General features: G+C 43.2%; 1 protein-coding gene across 5 annotated transcripts in view; it reads right to left on the reverse strand.

Moving 5' to 3' along the window:
- Positions 1-2350: 2350 nt before the first annotated feature.
- The window catches only part of MRPS27 (mitochondrial ribosomal protein S27), a 130670-nt gene continuing 117261 nt past the window's right edge, over positions 2351-15759 (reverse strand). For all 5 annotated transcript variants that reach the window (XM_042940717.1, XM_042940734.1, XM_042940724.1 and 2 more), the window contains 4 exons: positions 12258-12360; positions 9511-9653; positions 7387-7554; positions 2351-4630 (listed from right to left, as the gene is read on the reverse strand). In XM_042940717.1, coding sequence (XP_042796651.1) covers positions 4391-4630; positions 7387-7554; positions 9511-9653; positions 12258-12360 — 654 coding nt within the window. In that variant the 3' untranslated portion in view covers positions 2351-4390. The remainder of the gene's footprint in view (positions 4631-7386; positions 7555-9510; positions 9654-12257; positions 12361-15759) is intronic.

Genomic DNA, 15759 nt, shown 5'->3' on the forward strand with positions numbered 1-15759 from the left:
AACAGGCACAGCTCCGTGGCTCAGACTCTCCTCAGTCAAACCCAAACTGCATGTTACTGTAATGCAGTCTCATGGATTTGAATGCCACATGTAAGCTGATGACTTTTACAGTTTGTATCTCCAGTTTGTACCTCTTCTCTGGTCTCCAAACTCATATCCATCTGTCAATTAAGAGCCCCGTGTGAATGGCCAATAAGGACATTTAAAATAACCCAAATCAAATTTAACATGCCCCCAAACAAATCCCTAATTTCCCCAAACTCCTTCTCTCCCTAGGCTTTTCTACCTCAGGAAATGGCAAAGACATTACTCCACGTTGCTCAGATAAAAAATCTCAGGCGAGTCTGTGGATTCTACTTTCCAAATTCACCCAGTCCTACCCCTTCTCCTCACATTACTGTAACTACCTTTGTCTAAGCCTGCCATTTATCTCCTGGATTACTGCAGTAGCCTCCTAGCTGATCCTCCCGTCTCCGCGTTCACTCACCACAAAGCAGCTAGACCAGCAAACCCTCTGAAAATGTTACATCAGAGCATACCACTGGATCCTTCAGATGAGTCATCTCAGAGTGAAGGCCAGCACCCTTCCTAATGGGCCAGGAAGACTTATAAGCATCTGTCCCTTCCCTTACCCATCTCTCTGGCCTCTTCTCCAGCTCCTGTCCACCTTACACTTTCCACTCCAGCCACACCGACCTCCTTGCCAGTTGTCTGGCACTCTAGGCGGGCTTCCTTCTGGGCTCTGGTTCCTCTGTCTGCTGCGCCTTTCCACAGGTAACATCGTGATTCTCACCCTCACCCCCATGGATCTTTCTTCAACAGTCATCTTCTCAGGAAGGCCTTCCCTACCCAGTGTTCTCTTCCTTTCCTTGCTTTGTCTCTCTGCCACGTATTACCACATGACATTATTATGTACTTATGAATTAACTGTTGCCTTCCATAGAATGTATGTGCCATGAAGGAAGGGATCTTGGTCTACTTTGTTCCTTGCTGTATCCTCAGTGACTATTTTAATACTGCCCGACACATAATAGGTATTCAATAAATATTTGTTGAATGAATGAATGTACTTAGTCTCAGACTGGCACAGTGGTTATATGGTGTGATTGTTGGAAAGTGGGTTTGGAATCGGACAAATTTTGGTCCAAGTGCTGTGAACCCGCTTACTAGTTGTGTGGGCCTGGGCAAGTCATATGAGCCTCAGTTTTCTCCTCTGCAAAATGAGGGTAATAATCCCTGCCCTGCTTGTAAGTAGGTGGAATTAAATTAGGTAGAAAGGGGCATTCACAAAGAGGAGTTGTTGAATGTAATTTTTGTAGTCAAGATGGGTGCAACAATAAGCCAGAGCCTAGGAAACAGACATCCTAAAGCGGCCCAGCATACGGTTATTGGAGGAAGATTTTAATGGGCATTGGTTTTACTCCACATACTATTTTAGGCATATTAACCAGGGAGGGTATTTTAAAGATTAGAATTTTGCACTCTGCAGAGATGAAGCATCGTGGAAACCAAAAAAGCAAGTGACATTCTCTTACCACTGGGTCCATCAGAGAATGTACTTCTTAGAAATCCTTTATAAATCTTCCCTGTAGTCCTTGATCTAGCATTTAAATCCTAATATGGAATTTATTTTCAGATGCTTCTTACAAGAATAAACTTTGTTTTCTGAACATGTCCAGCTCAGATCTGGAATCCCTAACCTTCATATATAATAAACACAGCCTAAGAGTAAACAGCCTAAGAGTATTAAACAAAGATCCCAGTGGTAACCGCCACAATCTCAGGGGCATTGCTACTATCTTTTTTGGACTTCCTTGACACCATACCATAATAGCATCCTCATGGCAGTGTGTAATGTCAGCAAAAAGGCCCACTCAATGCGGGGAAGGAAAGGTTATTTTCAAGCTAAGAAGCTGTTACTTAGAATAAAAGGCAATTTCCCTGGCATAATGATGTTGAAAAGCATTCCCCACTTTCTAAGGTAAGATTTTAGTAAGTAAAGTAAGTAAAAAATTTATCATTGTCAGCGTTTGAAAAACTCAGCTCTGAAGATTAATTACCATTTAATGAAAATACCATCACACCACATTTTCTGCTTTTATGATTCACTATAGCCAAAGCTCTCTGAGCCCATTTCAAACTTCATCCCTTCCTCACCACGCACTCCCAGCAAGGTTACTGGGTGCAATGGTATTGAGTCCCAGTGACTCATAGGCCACATCACTGCAGATCCCCAGTTATATATTGCCATACAGCAAAATCATATAAATCATCATTTACTCTTTTCCATAATAGACTCTGTTTAGGAAGAATAATGGCCCACCCTATATTACTGCATATTTTATACTCATTTAGATAAGAAACCATTATTTTATTAAATATTAAAATAATTAGATATGTTAATTATTTTTTTAGCTTGAGAAATGCCATTTGTAAATGAGCCATTTGTACACACGTGCCCGTGGATGCCCTGCTCACACACCCTAGGCCATGGCTTCTGACCTCAGGGCACTACTGACATTTTGGACCAGATACTTCTCTGCCATGGGGGCTGTCCTATTGCATCGTACGATGTTTAGCAGCATCTACTCACTAGATGCTATTTGATTCACAGTGAAAAAATGACTTTAATAAACAAATTTTGGGGGCCTTTGACTGCATGTAAAACCTACAACAAAAATACCACGCACGTATCTGATATCCACGGCCAGCTACGAGGTATGAAAACAAAATGCAAAGTCTGGTGCCAAGACAACACAGCCGGAGAGGAGAGTAGGGCATTTCACTGCTGCTCAGCAGTTTTCATGCTCCCCACTCTGGTAATACTGGAAATCAAGTGCGACAGGGACAGATGGGGAGAAAAGAGAAGGCCAAATTATGAGCTGAAGTATTAACAACATGCTTCAGGCCGTGATGGTCAGTAATTTACTGAGCAAAGGGGCCTTCTGATTTATCTTGAACCTTCCTCTGGATATGGTAAAGGAGTGGCTGAAAAAGCCCAGCCCCTGATCAACTAAAATGTCACAAGTGACTTTTGGTCATGACCTTCTACCTAGGTACGACTCAGCTTTGCCCACCCACAAGACCCTGCGTTGGATGTGGCCTGCAGGTATGGATGGACATAACACGCAGGGTGAGCAGCAGTGCCAGCCAGTTTCCTCATTCAAGAATGGGATTGCTCTGGCCTCCGTCACAGGGCTGCCTGAGGTGTCGGCACAGTTAGCTCTCAAAAAATGTTAACGGGTGTGGTGCAAAGTTTGATGGAGACGAAAGGTTAAAAATTTGTTGTTCACAATCAGAATCACCATGCTGATGGTGTGACTTCCTCTCTCCCTCCCTTCCCACAAAGATAAAGAATATACCAAAATAATCCCAGAACATTTATTTCCACAGGTTCTTGATTAAAAGAACACGACCTTGAATAAAAGTATACCACTGTACTTACAGGCAAATGTATACAGCAAGCAGGAGCTGCCCCTGACCCCTTTCACAGAGAAACTTCAGGAAGGAATTTCCACTCCCTGGGAGGTTCACAGTTAATGTCGCCTATGCACTACAAACCCCATCCTACCTCTCGTTTTCTCCTATTTCTCCAACTGCAATGTGTGTTCACAAGTTGCACATGTGTGCATGCGTGGACACAAAAGGCTCACTTTACCTCCTCGAGGAAGGAGCTGAGACAATGCTTTGGAAAGAAGTTACCCCAACGTGATGGAGAAGCCAAGCTCAGGAGGGTTCAGAGCTAGAGTTATCTTTCTCCTCAAAAACGTTTCCATTCTAAAAATGTTACTGTGGGTGCCTAAAATTTGAAAGCCAGTGGGTTCATGGTGTCATGTTCATTCCTGTCCTCAACTTCTTCCCAGTTTAGGTCTGCAGAGCAGAGACATGGGGGAGGGAGAAAGTGAGATGTGTGGGCGTCCCACACCCAGCTCAGGCTGGGAGGACACTGAGGGGGAGGAGGCCTCAGGACGTGCAGTTTGCCTGCTGGGGAGAGAGGCCACTCAGAAGCCTGTGCTCAAGACCAGGCTTTCAAACACGGCCTCTCCCTCCACCACTGCTATGTATCAGGGACTTTCAACGTTCAACACTGATCCCTGACCCCGGAAACCCCACCATAAGCCTTGATAGCACCTTTTTAAGGTGTTTAGCTGGGGCTTCAGTCTGATCACCTGCCACTCAGAGCTCAGCAGCCCTCCTAGGCATCTGATGGGAAGTCACAGTGCCTTAATATGTTGAACACTGTGGCTTTCTGTCACAAGCAGCCTGCTTGAGGAAAAGGAGACAACAGGCAGAGGAAGCTGAGGCTGCCATCATGGTCAGCAAGAATCCTAGGACAGGGCCTAGTGAAGTTCCTCTGTGGGGCCTGAGGGCCTGAGGGCCTGAGGGCCTGTTAGGCAGATGCCTTTGCTGCCCTCCGGGCCTCATGCTCCTGCTTTGCCTTCTCCCTCTGCTCCTGTTCCCTCTGAATCAAGTGTACCCGTTCCAGATGCCATTGCTGCAGCTTCTGCTCATAGGTTGCGATATCCTCTGCTTCAAAGGTGGGGAGCTGTTCCTTGACGAGCTGGATGGTCAGAGTCAAAGGACTTTCTGATTCAACTTTGCCCAAAGCCTCAAGCTTAGAATGTAAGTCCTGTTGGAAGCAAAGAAAAAAAGAGGGGATGGGGTGAGGGAGGAGGGTGTAGGTGGGAGAATACAAAGAGGAAAAGAGATTAAATCACTTGCAAAATGTCCACATTCTGCTTACAGGCAAAGGCACTTTGCTGGGAACGTGTCATGCTGCCTTTCATCTAGGCACTGTTAGCATTTGCTTTTTTTTTTTTTTTTTTCAGTCCAGCAATTTTGCTAAGATGCACCACATGTGCTCTCTCTCCCTTCACTCACAAACGGTAAATGGAACTCCATATGCTGTGTTTCTGTATGTAATTTCTTGTTTTAAACCACAAAGACAGCACGAGTATAACAAATCTACATTTCCACTCTGACTTACACCAAACCAAGCAGCCAACTCCCAGAGCAAAGAACTCTTAAGATGCACACAAAATGGCAGAAGCAGCTGATAAACTGGAGCTAGCCGGTCTGTATCTTTTCCTTCTGAATAAGTGAGATAAATGCTTGTCTACCAGCATTCCCTTCAACAGATGGAAACCGGTGCAAGGAATTTTTTTTTTTTTTACTAATGGCATGCTAAACAGCTCCCAGGAGTCCTTGCACTATTATAAGCTTCCACCTGCTGTGTTCCATTGCAGGTCAGCCTTTACAAACTGACTGCTCACAGCTCCATCTGAAATGGCATCTTGGTTTGGTCGGTATTATATTCCCGGAGAAGTGAAGTACTAAAAACACTAATACACTTAAGTGCTTCAGGATGTAGATCATCAAGAGAGAGTCACTAATGGCTCCAGCTCTAGCTTAAACCACACCTCCCCACGTTCCAAAGACAAATGCCATTCACTGGCTTAGGTGATGAGGCCTGCTCCAATAAGGGGAGGAAGGTGGGCAGAATCCATGTGTCAAGCCGTGGCTACAGGCCTAGTGTGATGGATCAAGCCTATAAAAATGGACCCCAAACAAATTACCTGAGACTATAAAAATCAGGCAATAGGAAGAAAAGGAAATGTACAATGAAAATTATTTCGTTCTGGTATCACTTTCCATGTGGTTTGAGGCCAAGGAGACACCTTGGGACACCAGAAGGACAACTCAAATCTGAGCCAGCAAACTTCTGTTCAAATCCCCCATCAGTCACTTATGGGCAAGTTTCTCTCAGCCTGGTGTCATGTTAACGTAGGAAAAGCAGCACCGACCCGCAGAGCCACAGGGAAGATAAATGAAATGCACTGGTGCCTAATACACGGCTAGCAGCCAATAAATATTTGTCTCTTTTTGTTTTGATTTTCAAAAAAATGCATCTGTCGAAGAATGAGGACTAAGAATTTAATGCAGCACAGATTTCTACTCTCTTGAGATTAAATATAAGAAACAAGAGAAAGAAGTGGTCATCTTGAGGAGTGTTGTGGCAGCCTTGGTCAATATGAATATGGTAGATGATAAACTATGAGGCTAAACTATGGATGATTTTTTGTTTGTTCTTCAGCCTTTTTAAATCTGCAAAGTTAAGAGAAACGAACAGGTATGTAAATTCGTAACTTAGCTGCCAATTCTCTGTGTACCTAATATTAACCTTTCTTTCTTAGTTTTCAAATTATAAAAGAGGGACATTGAACGATGACTTTACAGAAGTACCAGGAGAAACAGCTGCTACGGGTACAGTGGAGTCCTCCCTATAACACGGGGAAATAGGTATCCCATAGCTGGTTCAATATAATTACTGAACAGATCTAAGTGTAATAATCAGGCAAAATGAGGGGCGCCTGGGTGGCACAGTCGGTTAAGCGTCCGACTTCAGCCAGGTCACGATCTCGCGGTCCATGAGTTCGAGCCCCGCGTCAGGCTCTGGGCTGATGGCTCGGAGCCTGGAGCCTGTTTCCGATTCTGTGTCTCCCTCTCTCTCTGCCCCTCCCCCGTTCATGCTCTGTCTCTCTCTGTCCCAAAAATAAATAAAAAACGTTGAAAAAAAAATTAAAAAAAAAAAAAATAATCAGGCAAAATGATACCTGTCTGTCTCAAAATGACACAACAGGTCAGCTGACATGGATGGGAAGGTTTTCTGTTTCATGCAAAGAATTCTCCTGTAGACAGCATTTTTTTTTTTTGCACTAAATATATTAAAAACAAAGCAAGGAAGAGGCCAAGGGGTTAACCTCTGAACATAGCTCTTCTTCCCTGAGTCTGATCACAGAGGATTTGGGGACATACAGTCGAAAGGTACCAATGGCAGCTTGAGCACTCAGATCTGTTCTGAAAAGACACGATGGAAACTTGTTCACCTCTTCCATGCGGTCCAAGTAAGTCTTCTCAGGGCCTGAGTGCACAACTCAAAGCCAAGCAACAGAAGATACCGGCATCTGATCTCCATCGTACTCAAATTTGGCTTTTTATTTCTACTTTGGTTTTTGGGTTATCGAGCACATTAGCGCAATATAGAGAAATGACCAGATCCTTTCCAGCTGGGGATGGAGTCAGGTGACTGCTCTGAGGCGGCAAGCTATTACCCATGCATCAGGCACATGTCAGGGATGAGTGGGTAATGACATGCTGCCCCAGTGACAAAACTGTGACTGATTAGCTCACGTACAAAAAGGAGCATAAAAATTCCATTTATTACTTTTAAAACCACTTCCTATTTGAAGCATGATTTTTGATGTCAGTTTTCATGCCTTTGTGTGGGACACTGATGCATGAAAGGGCTGCCTATCACGACAGAAAAGAAGCACGCATAATGCACAGCTTAGAGGGGCTCAATTCTGCAATTCTGCTACGACGCACCTTAAATCGTTCCAGGTATTGGGGAAGCTTGGACTGTTCAGTTTCCTCCACGTCCAACTGCTCCACCAGTTCTTCTGAGCCCTGGCTGTCTTCTTCTTGGGGCTGTGCCTCTGAAGACCCACAGGCTGGAGCAGTCACAGCCTTCAGCGCTCTGTCTAGCACATCCAGCTGTGGAGAGGACAAAGGGGCAGGGACTAAGCATCCTGTGAAGCACCCTGAAAACACGCTGTTAAGAGAGGGTAGGGAAGGGATAGGAAGGAACAGCTGGGATCTGAAGACTAGTGAACTCTTTCTCTTATAAAATTATAGGAAATAGACACGGTTATATGATTTTACATGAGAAACACCCTGTCAGATGGCATGGACAACTTAGTACAAAACAAATGGTACAGATCAGCAAGCTCAGAATTCTTTGTATATGAGTCAGCACAATGGCATTTGATTTCACCTTTAGTCAACTGGGCAGGAATCCAAAAATTATGTTCAATGGGTACTCAAAGTAATCCCTTTTCCAGGTCGTTCTTCCCCAACCAGTTTGGAAGTGGGAGAAGGAGAGAAAAACTGCCACAGAGCGCAACCAACAGAGGACCATTGTGAATGTGCGCAAGAGAGCCTCTGAATCCAGGCCAAGCACTTCCTTCACAGAAAGACTGTGGCTCGCGAGGTTTCTGTAAATTAGGGAGCTGCACAACCCTCATAAGCTACTGACAGAGACTTGACAGGCATACGTGAAATCCACAACGAGGTGATCTCTGTGACTTAGAAAGTAAATAAATTATAAAACAGAGGGTTTCTTTTTCTTTTGGCCTGTCGCCCACCACATTCACTTTGGGGCACACCTTCCCTTGACCCACCGAGGGCCTAACCATTCTACAACCTCAAGGTCAGCATTAGCACCTGCTTAGATACCAATTAATCCTACCATGTCACATTAGAACAAAAATCTAGGAAATACTCCAAGTCTTTTAATGCCATTACTACATTATACCCACACCTAACACATATCCCATTCTTGCTGACATCCGAATCATATTCCTATTAAGACAGATCACAAAGAATACAAATCTGGTTTAGGTTGGAAGGACTAATTTCCCTGGCAAAGGATTTATGTATAATACTGTGTTTTTTACCACTAGACTGACTACAACAGGGTTAAATATGAGTATGTATTTAGGAATGTGGATGTTCTGTTACAAATATCTACCAAAGAACATGATGATTCACTAGACATCAATATCTGGTCAATACAGGCACCAGACTTGCATATCTTCATGATGAAAATGAAGCCAAGGAGTGAGCCCTAGTGACTGGAATCAAGGGAAAACAAAGAATGAGCTCAAAGTTAACTTTTACATCCTGGTAATGCAACAACCAACGTCCACCTAGGCCTCCCTCTGAAGATGTAAACGGCTTGGACAGGAGCGGACACTGGCTGTCTGTGGGGCAGGAGGCTTTCATGTGGCTCTAAGATAATACGTTTCCTGTGGGCTAAGTCTGGTGGTTCCACAGTGTCAAGAGCCCTAGGTGACTGAGAGATGCGCTGGGGCCATAGGGAGACAGTGGCCCAGTCCAGCTAGAGTGAGCCCCTGAGGACTCTGCAGGGAACGTCCGACCCACATCCTCCAGCACCATGCGTTCACCACAGAATCGTTTCATAGAAGCAAAACAAGACTGTGCCATCTCTAGCCCCCAGATTCCTCTCTTGAGGGCTTTTATGGGGGATAATAATTGCCATGCAGTCTCCCAGGGCTACAAGGGTACAGAAAGGCCAAAAAATAAGATGAAATATTAACCTCTCTTGAGTTGCCACTGAGTTTTACTGGGGGAGAGGGTGGTAGTGTGGGCAGTGTTTTACTGAACTCAGTTTAAATTTCAGGAGACAGGGATAGTTTTCCTCCACACAGTGAGCTAGAGAGTCAACGCTACTCTTATTCTCTAATACTTCTGGTCAGGAACACTGAGAATGTGTGCCGTTTTTCATTCCCTTTCCACTGGAGAAGTACATGATTCCACTAGAAATACAGAAAGGAGGGGGAGGGGAAGAAAATGAAAACAGATTCACAGCCTGGCTCATAGGGAACAGGAGACGGCTAAAGCACACTGAATTAGAGCCGAAGGACGTACCGCTTCTGCACACAGCTTCCCGTCCTCCGGGGACGAGGCCACCTTCTCCATCACTTGAAGGGCTCTGTTGAGGTAGCCGGGTTGCCACAGCAGAGGCATGTTATGGTACACAGCCCGGAGCCCTCGCTGCAACTCCACCTTCCCTGTGGCCAAAAAGAACAATGAAGATGGCTCAGGCATGGCTTCCCACTACGTTTGAGGCTGAGGACTTGAAAGCAAAGTGAATATGCACCTGGCAGCTCTAGAAATCAAGAATCATTTCAAATATGTAACCAAGAGCTTCATCCTGGCGAGTGACCTGGTGCCATTTCAGATGGATGATGAAGAATATGGTAAATTCACCAAATCCATTTTTTAAATACGAAACTGTACAAATTTGCTTTTTTTCTTTTGCATTTGGGCTGGTGGAAATTATCATGAGGATGTATGAATCACAGGACTGAGGGAAGTTTAGAGAGGTTGATAATATCTGTCTCTTTAAGTGGAACTACCCTTATAAAACGAGTCAAACAACAGAAATACTATTTTTGTTTCAAGAACAAAATCTTCCTCAGAAAAAGAATTCCCACAATTCTCCTACAGTGAAAATCTTGTCAACATATGACAACTTTCCCTGCCAGCAAATGTTTGACATTTTTCAAAACGCTCCAAAACATCCCATCGACTGTCCTTTATTTGAGCTTCATCGGTACTTAAGCCATAAAGTCTGCATCATCCTTCTTGGATCTTAGGACATGAATGTTTTTCTTGATTCCTCAAACTGTCACAAGTGGAGCTCCAGACGTGGACACCAGACACCAGGGGCCTCAGGTGGGGCGAGGGGCTGTCTCTGTGTTCCTGGGGAATAGAAGCCCTCTCTGCACGGATGGCCAAAGTCACCTTGAGCTGCCAAGTCTTAAAGGACCTTAACTTATCGTTCCTGGGAAGGAGGATTGGGAGGGCTATAGTAGGGCAGAAATAGACAAAGCTTATCAGGTGACAGCTAATTTTAGACTTTAAGATACTTGGGGCTGGACTGCAGTCACATTCTGGGAAAGCTGCTTCCACTGGGGCCGGGTGAGGCCGTGCAGCACATGACGCAGTGAGAGCAAAGAGCTTTTCATCTGACAGCCACCGGTCCCGAAGCACCAGGGCCTCTGTGCAGAGACAGTGGTGACCACATACATTTTCTTAGTCCTGACAGCTCTCTGAATAATTCACATAGTATAACAGTCCCGAATGATCACCTGAAGGCAAAGGCAAAACACATAAGCCAACAGCAAAAAGAGATGGCATATAAGGAGAAAACGATTTTATTTTTTATTTAAAAAAATTAAAAAAAAATTTTTTTTAATGTTTATTTATTTTTGAGAGACAGAGACAGAGACAGAGCACGAGCAGGGGAAAGGCAGAGAGAAAAGGGAGACACAGAATCTGAAGCAGGCTCCAGGCTCTAAGCTGCCAGCACAGAGCCTACGTGGGGCTCAAACCCATGAACCATGAGATCATGACCTGAGCCTAAGTTGGATGCTTAACCAAATGAGCCACCCAGGGGCCCCTAAAATTTTTCTAATGTTTATTTATTTTTGAGAAAGAGACAGTGTGAGTGGGGGAGGAGCAGAAAGAGAGGGAGACACAGAATCCAGAGCAGGCTCCAGGCTCCAAGCTGTCAGCACAGAGCCTGATGCAGGGCTTGAACTTGCAAACTGCAAGATCATAACCTGAGCTGAGGTCAGACACTTAACCGAGTGCACCACCCAGGTGCTCCGAGAAAACAATTTTTAAAAAAGAGTGGTCAATTTCTTTTGCTAGTCTGATAGCCAATTGATAAACTCTAAATTCCTCTCCCTACATCAGTCTATATTAGAATCAGCACCCGAGAATGCCACACTACATTTTGTTGGTGAAGATCAATTTCAAAACTGCTAAAACTTTGATGATTTTCATAAAACAAAGGTAAGTCAAAGCAGTGCATGGTCAAGAGAAGGTACCTTCTGAAATGCCTGTCTACTTAAGACAATGGAAGAACAATGAAATAATATGCATTTAAGAAACTCTGTAAATCAGGACCCATTTTATGCACACTTAGGTTGGAGGTTAACTGCCCTGATTTCATACAACTCAGGTTCTGAGGCTTCGATCTCCTGACCTGTCTTTCAATTCAGTCAGGGCATGAAAGTAAAGCAACCAATCCCCTGCTTGGCACAGTCACACTGTGCCAAATGAACCGCTCTGCTTTCTCTAAGTGTTACTAGACATGCTGTCTGAGCTTCCCTTCCCTCACCTGAAAACGATACCAAGGATACGAGTTCAACCCTAAGTCTTGATTTCTTACCTCCTGGACTTCAGGTCTAAAAGAGACAGAAAGATCTTTGTTAATACTGGGAAACATTTTACTGGCTGGTTGGTTTTCCCAAAAGAAGGCCAGAACTTTCCATTCTTTATCCCTTCCTCACATTGATTACCACAAAATATGATCCAAAGCCACCAAAACTAGTTTTCACCTTACCAGTGGTAACAGGTTTTAGAAGCCTCTTTACTGTCTCTTAAGGCATAAGTCCATAAGTGTAAAGCTACCAAGGTCTATTTTTATGTATAAAAATGAAAGCTGTAGCATATGAATACAATCATACATGATATCGTATGAATAAAGCTGTATGAATAAAATCATTAGCACACTGAAATCAAAATAAAAATTTATTACAAAGTAGAAGACTGCATCAGTTCTATTCACGAAGAACAATATTTGTAAAGATCACTTAGCTTACCAAGAAGTGCATAGCCATACAACTGGGAACTCAACCCCACTGAGTTCTTTTGCTTTAGGCCTGGGAGTAATAGCGATGCACCAAAATTCCTCTCCTCTTCCCACTGCAACAGAATAAACCAGATCATGGTCCAGCCAAGCAACAAATTTGATTTTTAATGATTTTTAATGGGGGGGGGGGGAAACATGTTATAGCATTAAGTAAAAAAAACAAAAAACAAAACAAATAACAAAATAACAAAGCTATAGGTTCACTATGATCCTAATTTTATAAAGAGAAGATATTTATGTTTAATGAATAACATAGAAAAGAAATACCCTCTGTTTACAGATTTCTGGGTAATGAAATTATGAGCAGTTTTGGTTTTTTGCTTTATACTTTCATTATCTTCCACATTTCTGGCAATGAATAAGAGTTCCTTTTGCAATCAGAAAAGCAAAACAAAACAAAAATAAAGAGTACACTCTGGACCAACAATGCCTTGAGACAATCAGTAAAGATTACACATGCTGTCAGCCTAATATTCACCCACATTGCTATAGCATGCTGGGGCCAGCTTTTGAATTTTAAACAATTCAGCAATGGTAAGACTCCTTCTACTTCACAGTGTAAAAATAAATACAACTATTAGGTTGCTTTTAGATAGATTTGTGCCTCTTAAAAATAAATTGGACAATCAGAAACACTTAATGATCATTTCTTTCAATTCAGGGTGCAAAATTACACTTCATTAAAATTGGAGCTTTTTGAGACATGGTGGGGGGAGAAGGGGCAAAAATACAAGCATTGGTGAGCCTGCTGCAGGGCAGCAAGAATAGTGAAGAGGGCTCGCATAGACTCTGGGCTTAGAGGACAACCTTGGCAACAATCCAGACAATGAGAGCTGTGATCTTCCTGGTGCCATATGGGTGCACGTCAGCCAGGGCCCTTGTCCTGGCTTGAAAACAAACAACACAAAGCTCCGGGTGCCCTGCGCTGGTCTTTGCAGTCAGAGGTCAGGAAGGAAGCAGAGAACGAATGAGGCGTACAGGCTACAATTGTAGCCAGGTATAAGCGAGACACCCTGGGTGTTAATGGGCACCCAAGCCTCTTTCCTGGGAATGGCCTTTGTGTACTACAAGCGTAATTTCTTAAGGTTTTTCTCAACCTTTGAAAAAAGCAAAAATCTTGGGAGGAAAAACAAAGCCTCCTCAGGCACTTGTGCAGCACAGATAAGTAAAAGCTGGTAATTTGAAGACCAGGGCATTTCACTTTCAAAAGCAAATCGCCCTAAGGTTTGATTTCCCCCCACAAAAGCTGCATGAAAAGAAACCCAGTGAATAATAAATAAGGAGACTTAAATTTTTTTTTTTCTTTTCTTTAGGGAAAATCATGATCTGTAGTATCTAAATGTGATAGTGGTGAAAAGCCAAAAGAACGGTATCCTTGCTGCTCCGGGAATTGAGCAGGGGTGGCGATGGCAGCTGGAACAGGGACACTTCTGAAGGCACTTTTAGATGGATGAAAACCAACAAATGAAAGCCTTACAGATTTTTTTGGGATGATTCCCTGAAAATAATACAACCACCACTGCTCATATGAGAAGCTATTTATGTGTTAATGTATGAGTTCAGGTCTCTTCCAAACCTGTAGCTTCTGCTGTATGTACTATCAAGGACGAAGTCAGGTGCTATCGTACCAGGGTCCTCAAGGTTTTCCTACTTGGTGCTTCCCATTAATACAAAGCAAATCTCATTCTCCCTCTCTCCTCTCCACTCCCCTCCACTGCTAGGTATCTCAAAGCACCACCTACGCTAGCTGTCTCCTTTCTGCCCCTTGAACTTACTCCACAATCCACTCTAATTTCCTTTCCTGCTCCATTATTCTATGGAAACACAGGTTAAAATTGAGTGTCTTTAGGCCACTAAATTCAATGAATGTTTTAAAAGTCCTCATCTGACCTACCCTCTCAGAAGCATTCTAAACTGTAAACCACTCTCTTCCTGTGGTTTTTGTGACCCAATACAATCCTGATTGCCCATTTTCCTCTGTGCTTCACCTGCAAAAAGTTGTACCTATGTATATAAATTATGTCCCTGTCCAAATGTTTCCATGAAGATCTCAATTTCCCTCATGAAATCTCTTAGTTGTCTCAAAGGCATCTCAAACTGCAATATGTTCATAGCCAAATAAATCCAGTCTTTTTCCAGGGTTCCCCTTGCAAACACATGACAACCTTTCCATCCAGATACACAAGTCAAAAACTGAGGAGATGATTTCACCAGTATGTTCCTGCCTCCACATATAGTTCTCCACCATATGTTATCTGCCTCCCAAATATGTTCATTGGCTACTCTTAAGTCCATACATTCTGGTCCCCACCTGACCATTATTGCCTACTGAGACAACCATAGTTGATCTAATCTCCTAACCACATTACAGCCGATGTATCTGTTCAAAATTCAAATTGGATCATGTTACCCCTTCTTCTTAAAACTTTTCAAATGCCTCTATTTTTAGGATGTACATAATACAGCTTAGCATGAATTACATTCTCCAACCTTACCTCATCCCATGCCCTTCTTACCATGCTCTCTGTTGCATTTGCATTGACTGTCTTCCTATCTTTTTCCAGCCCCTTTCTGCTTGCCATGTTTTTTGTGCCACAGGGCTTTTGCATGTGTTATTTCCTCTTTTTGGACTGTTCTTCCTCTCTTCAACCAGTTAATTCCTATTCATCTTTCAAGTATTAACTCCAGAAAGATTTCCTGAAGGAAGCCATTCCTAACCTAAGTTTAGGATACAAACAAAAACTCCCCAATTTTGACATTTTTCATACAAGAGGTCTTTGTAGACCCACTGCAGCTATAATTTTAAATGCATGTATTTGGTTTGTTTTGCCTTGAATGCCTGTATTCTTTGACTGGAAGCAGGAAATGTTTGTTTACCACTGTACAACCAGTGCTTGGCAATATATGGAAGGCAGCAGTTGCTCAATATAAATTTAACGAACTAATGAATGTGAGCTGGATTCGATGGCCTTTTCAGTTCCTACCCAAACTAGGATTTTCTGATGTTACATTGGAAGTTGAGGGTAGACTGTAGGGCCAGACCGCCTGGCTTCTCCAGGTGGCTTCAGCACCTACTAGCCGGGTGGCTATTATGTAACATCACTGCGCTCCAGTCTGCTCATCTGCATAGAGTTGTGAGGATTATATGCATTAATAAATTTAAAACACCAAGAACAGAGTTTGGTGTAAAGTGGGTACTATTTAAATATTGGTTACTGTTGTTACTGTTGTTATTCTTAGGATAACAAGAAACAATGATTAAATAGCCTTATCTAAGAAAGGAAAATGAAACTTGGTCTTCTGGACTGACCAAGAGCAACCTTAGGAAAACACTGATGTGAAGTGAACACACCCAAGCTTGTGGTCAGTTAGCTGCCTCACTGCTTCTCTGATATGCAAGTCCCACTGTCAGTGAGAATCAGTTATCCAGTTCTGGATGTCTGAGGTGCATT

The sequence above is a fragment of the Panthera leo genome, chromosome A1, assembly GCF_018350215.1.
Source record: "Panthera leo isolate Ple1 chromosome A1, P.leo_Ple1_pat1.1, whole genome shotgun sequence".
Taxonomy (NCBI): domain Eukaryota; kingdom Metazoa; phylum Chordata; class Mammalia; order Carnivora; family Felidae; genus Panthera; species Panthera leo.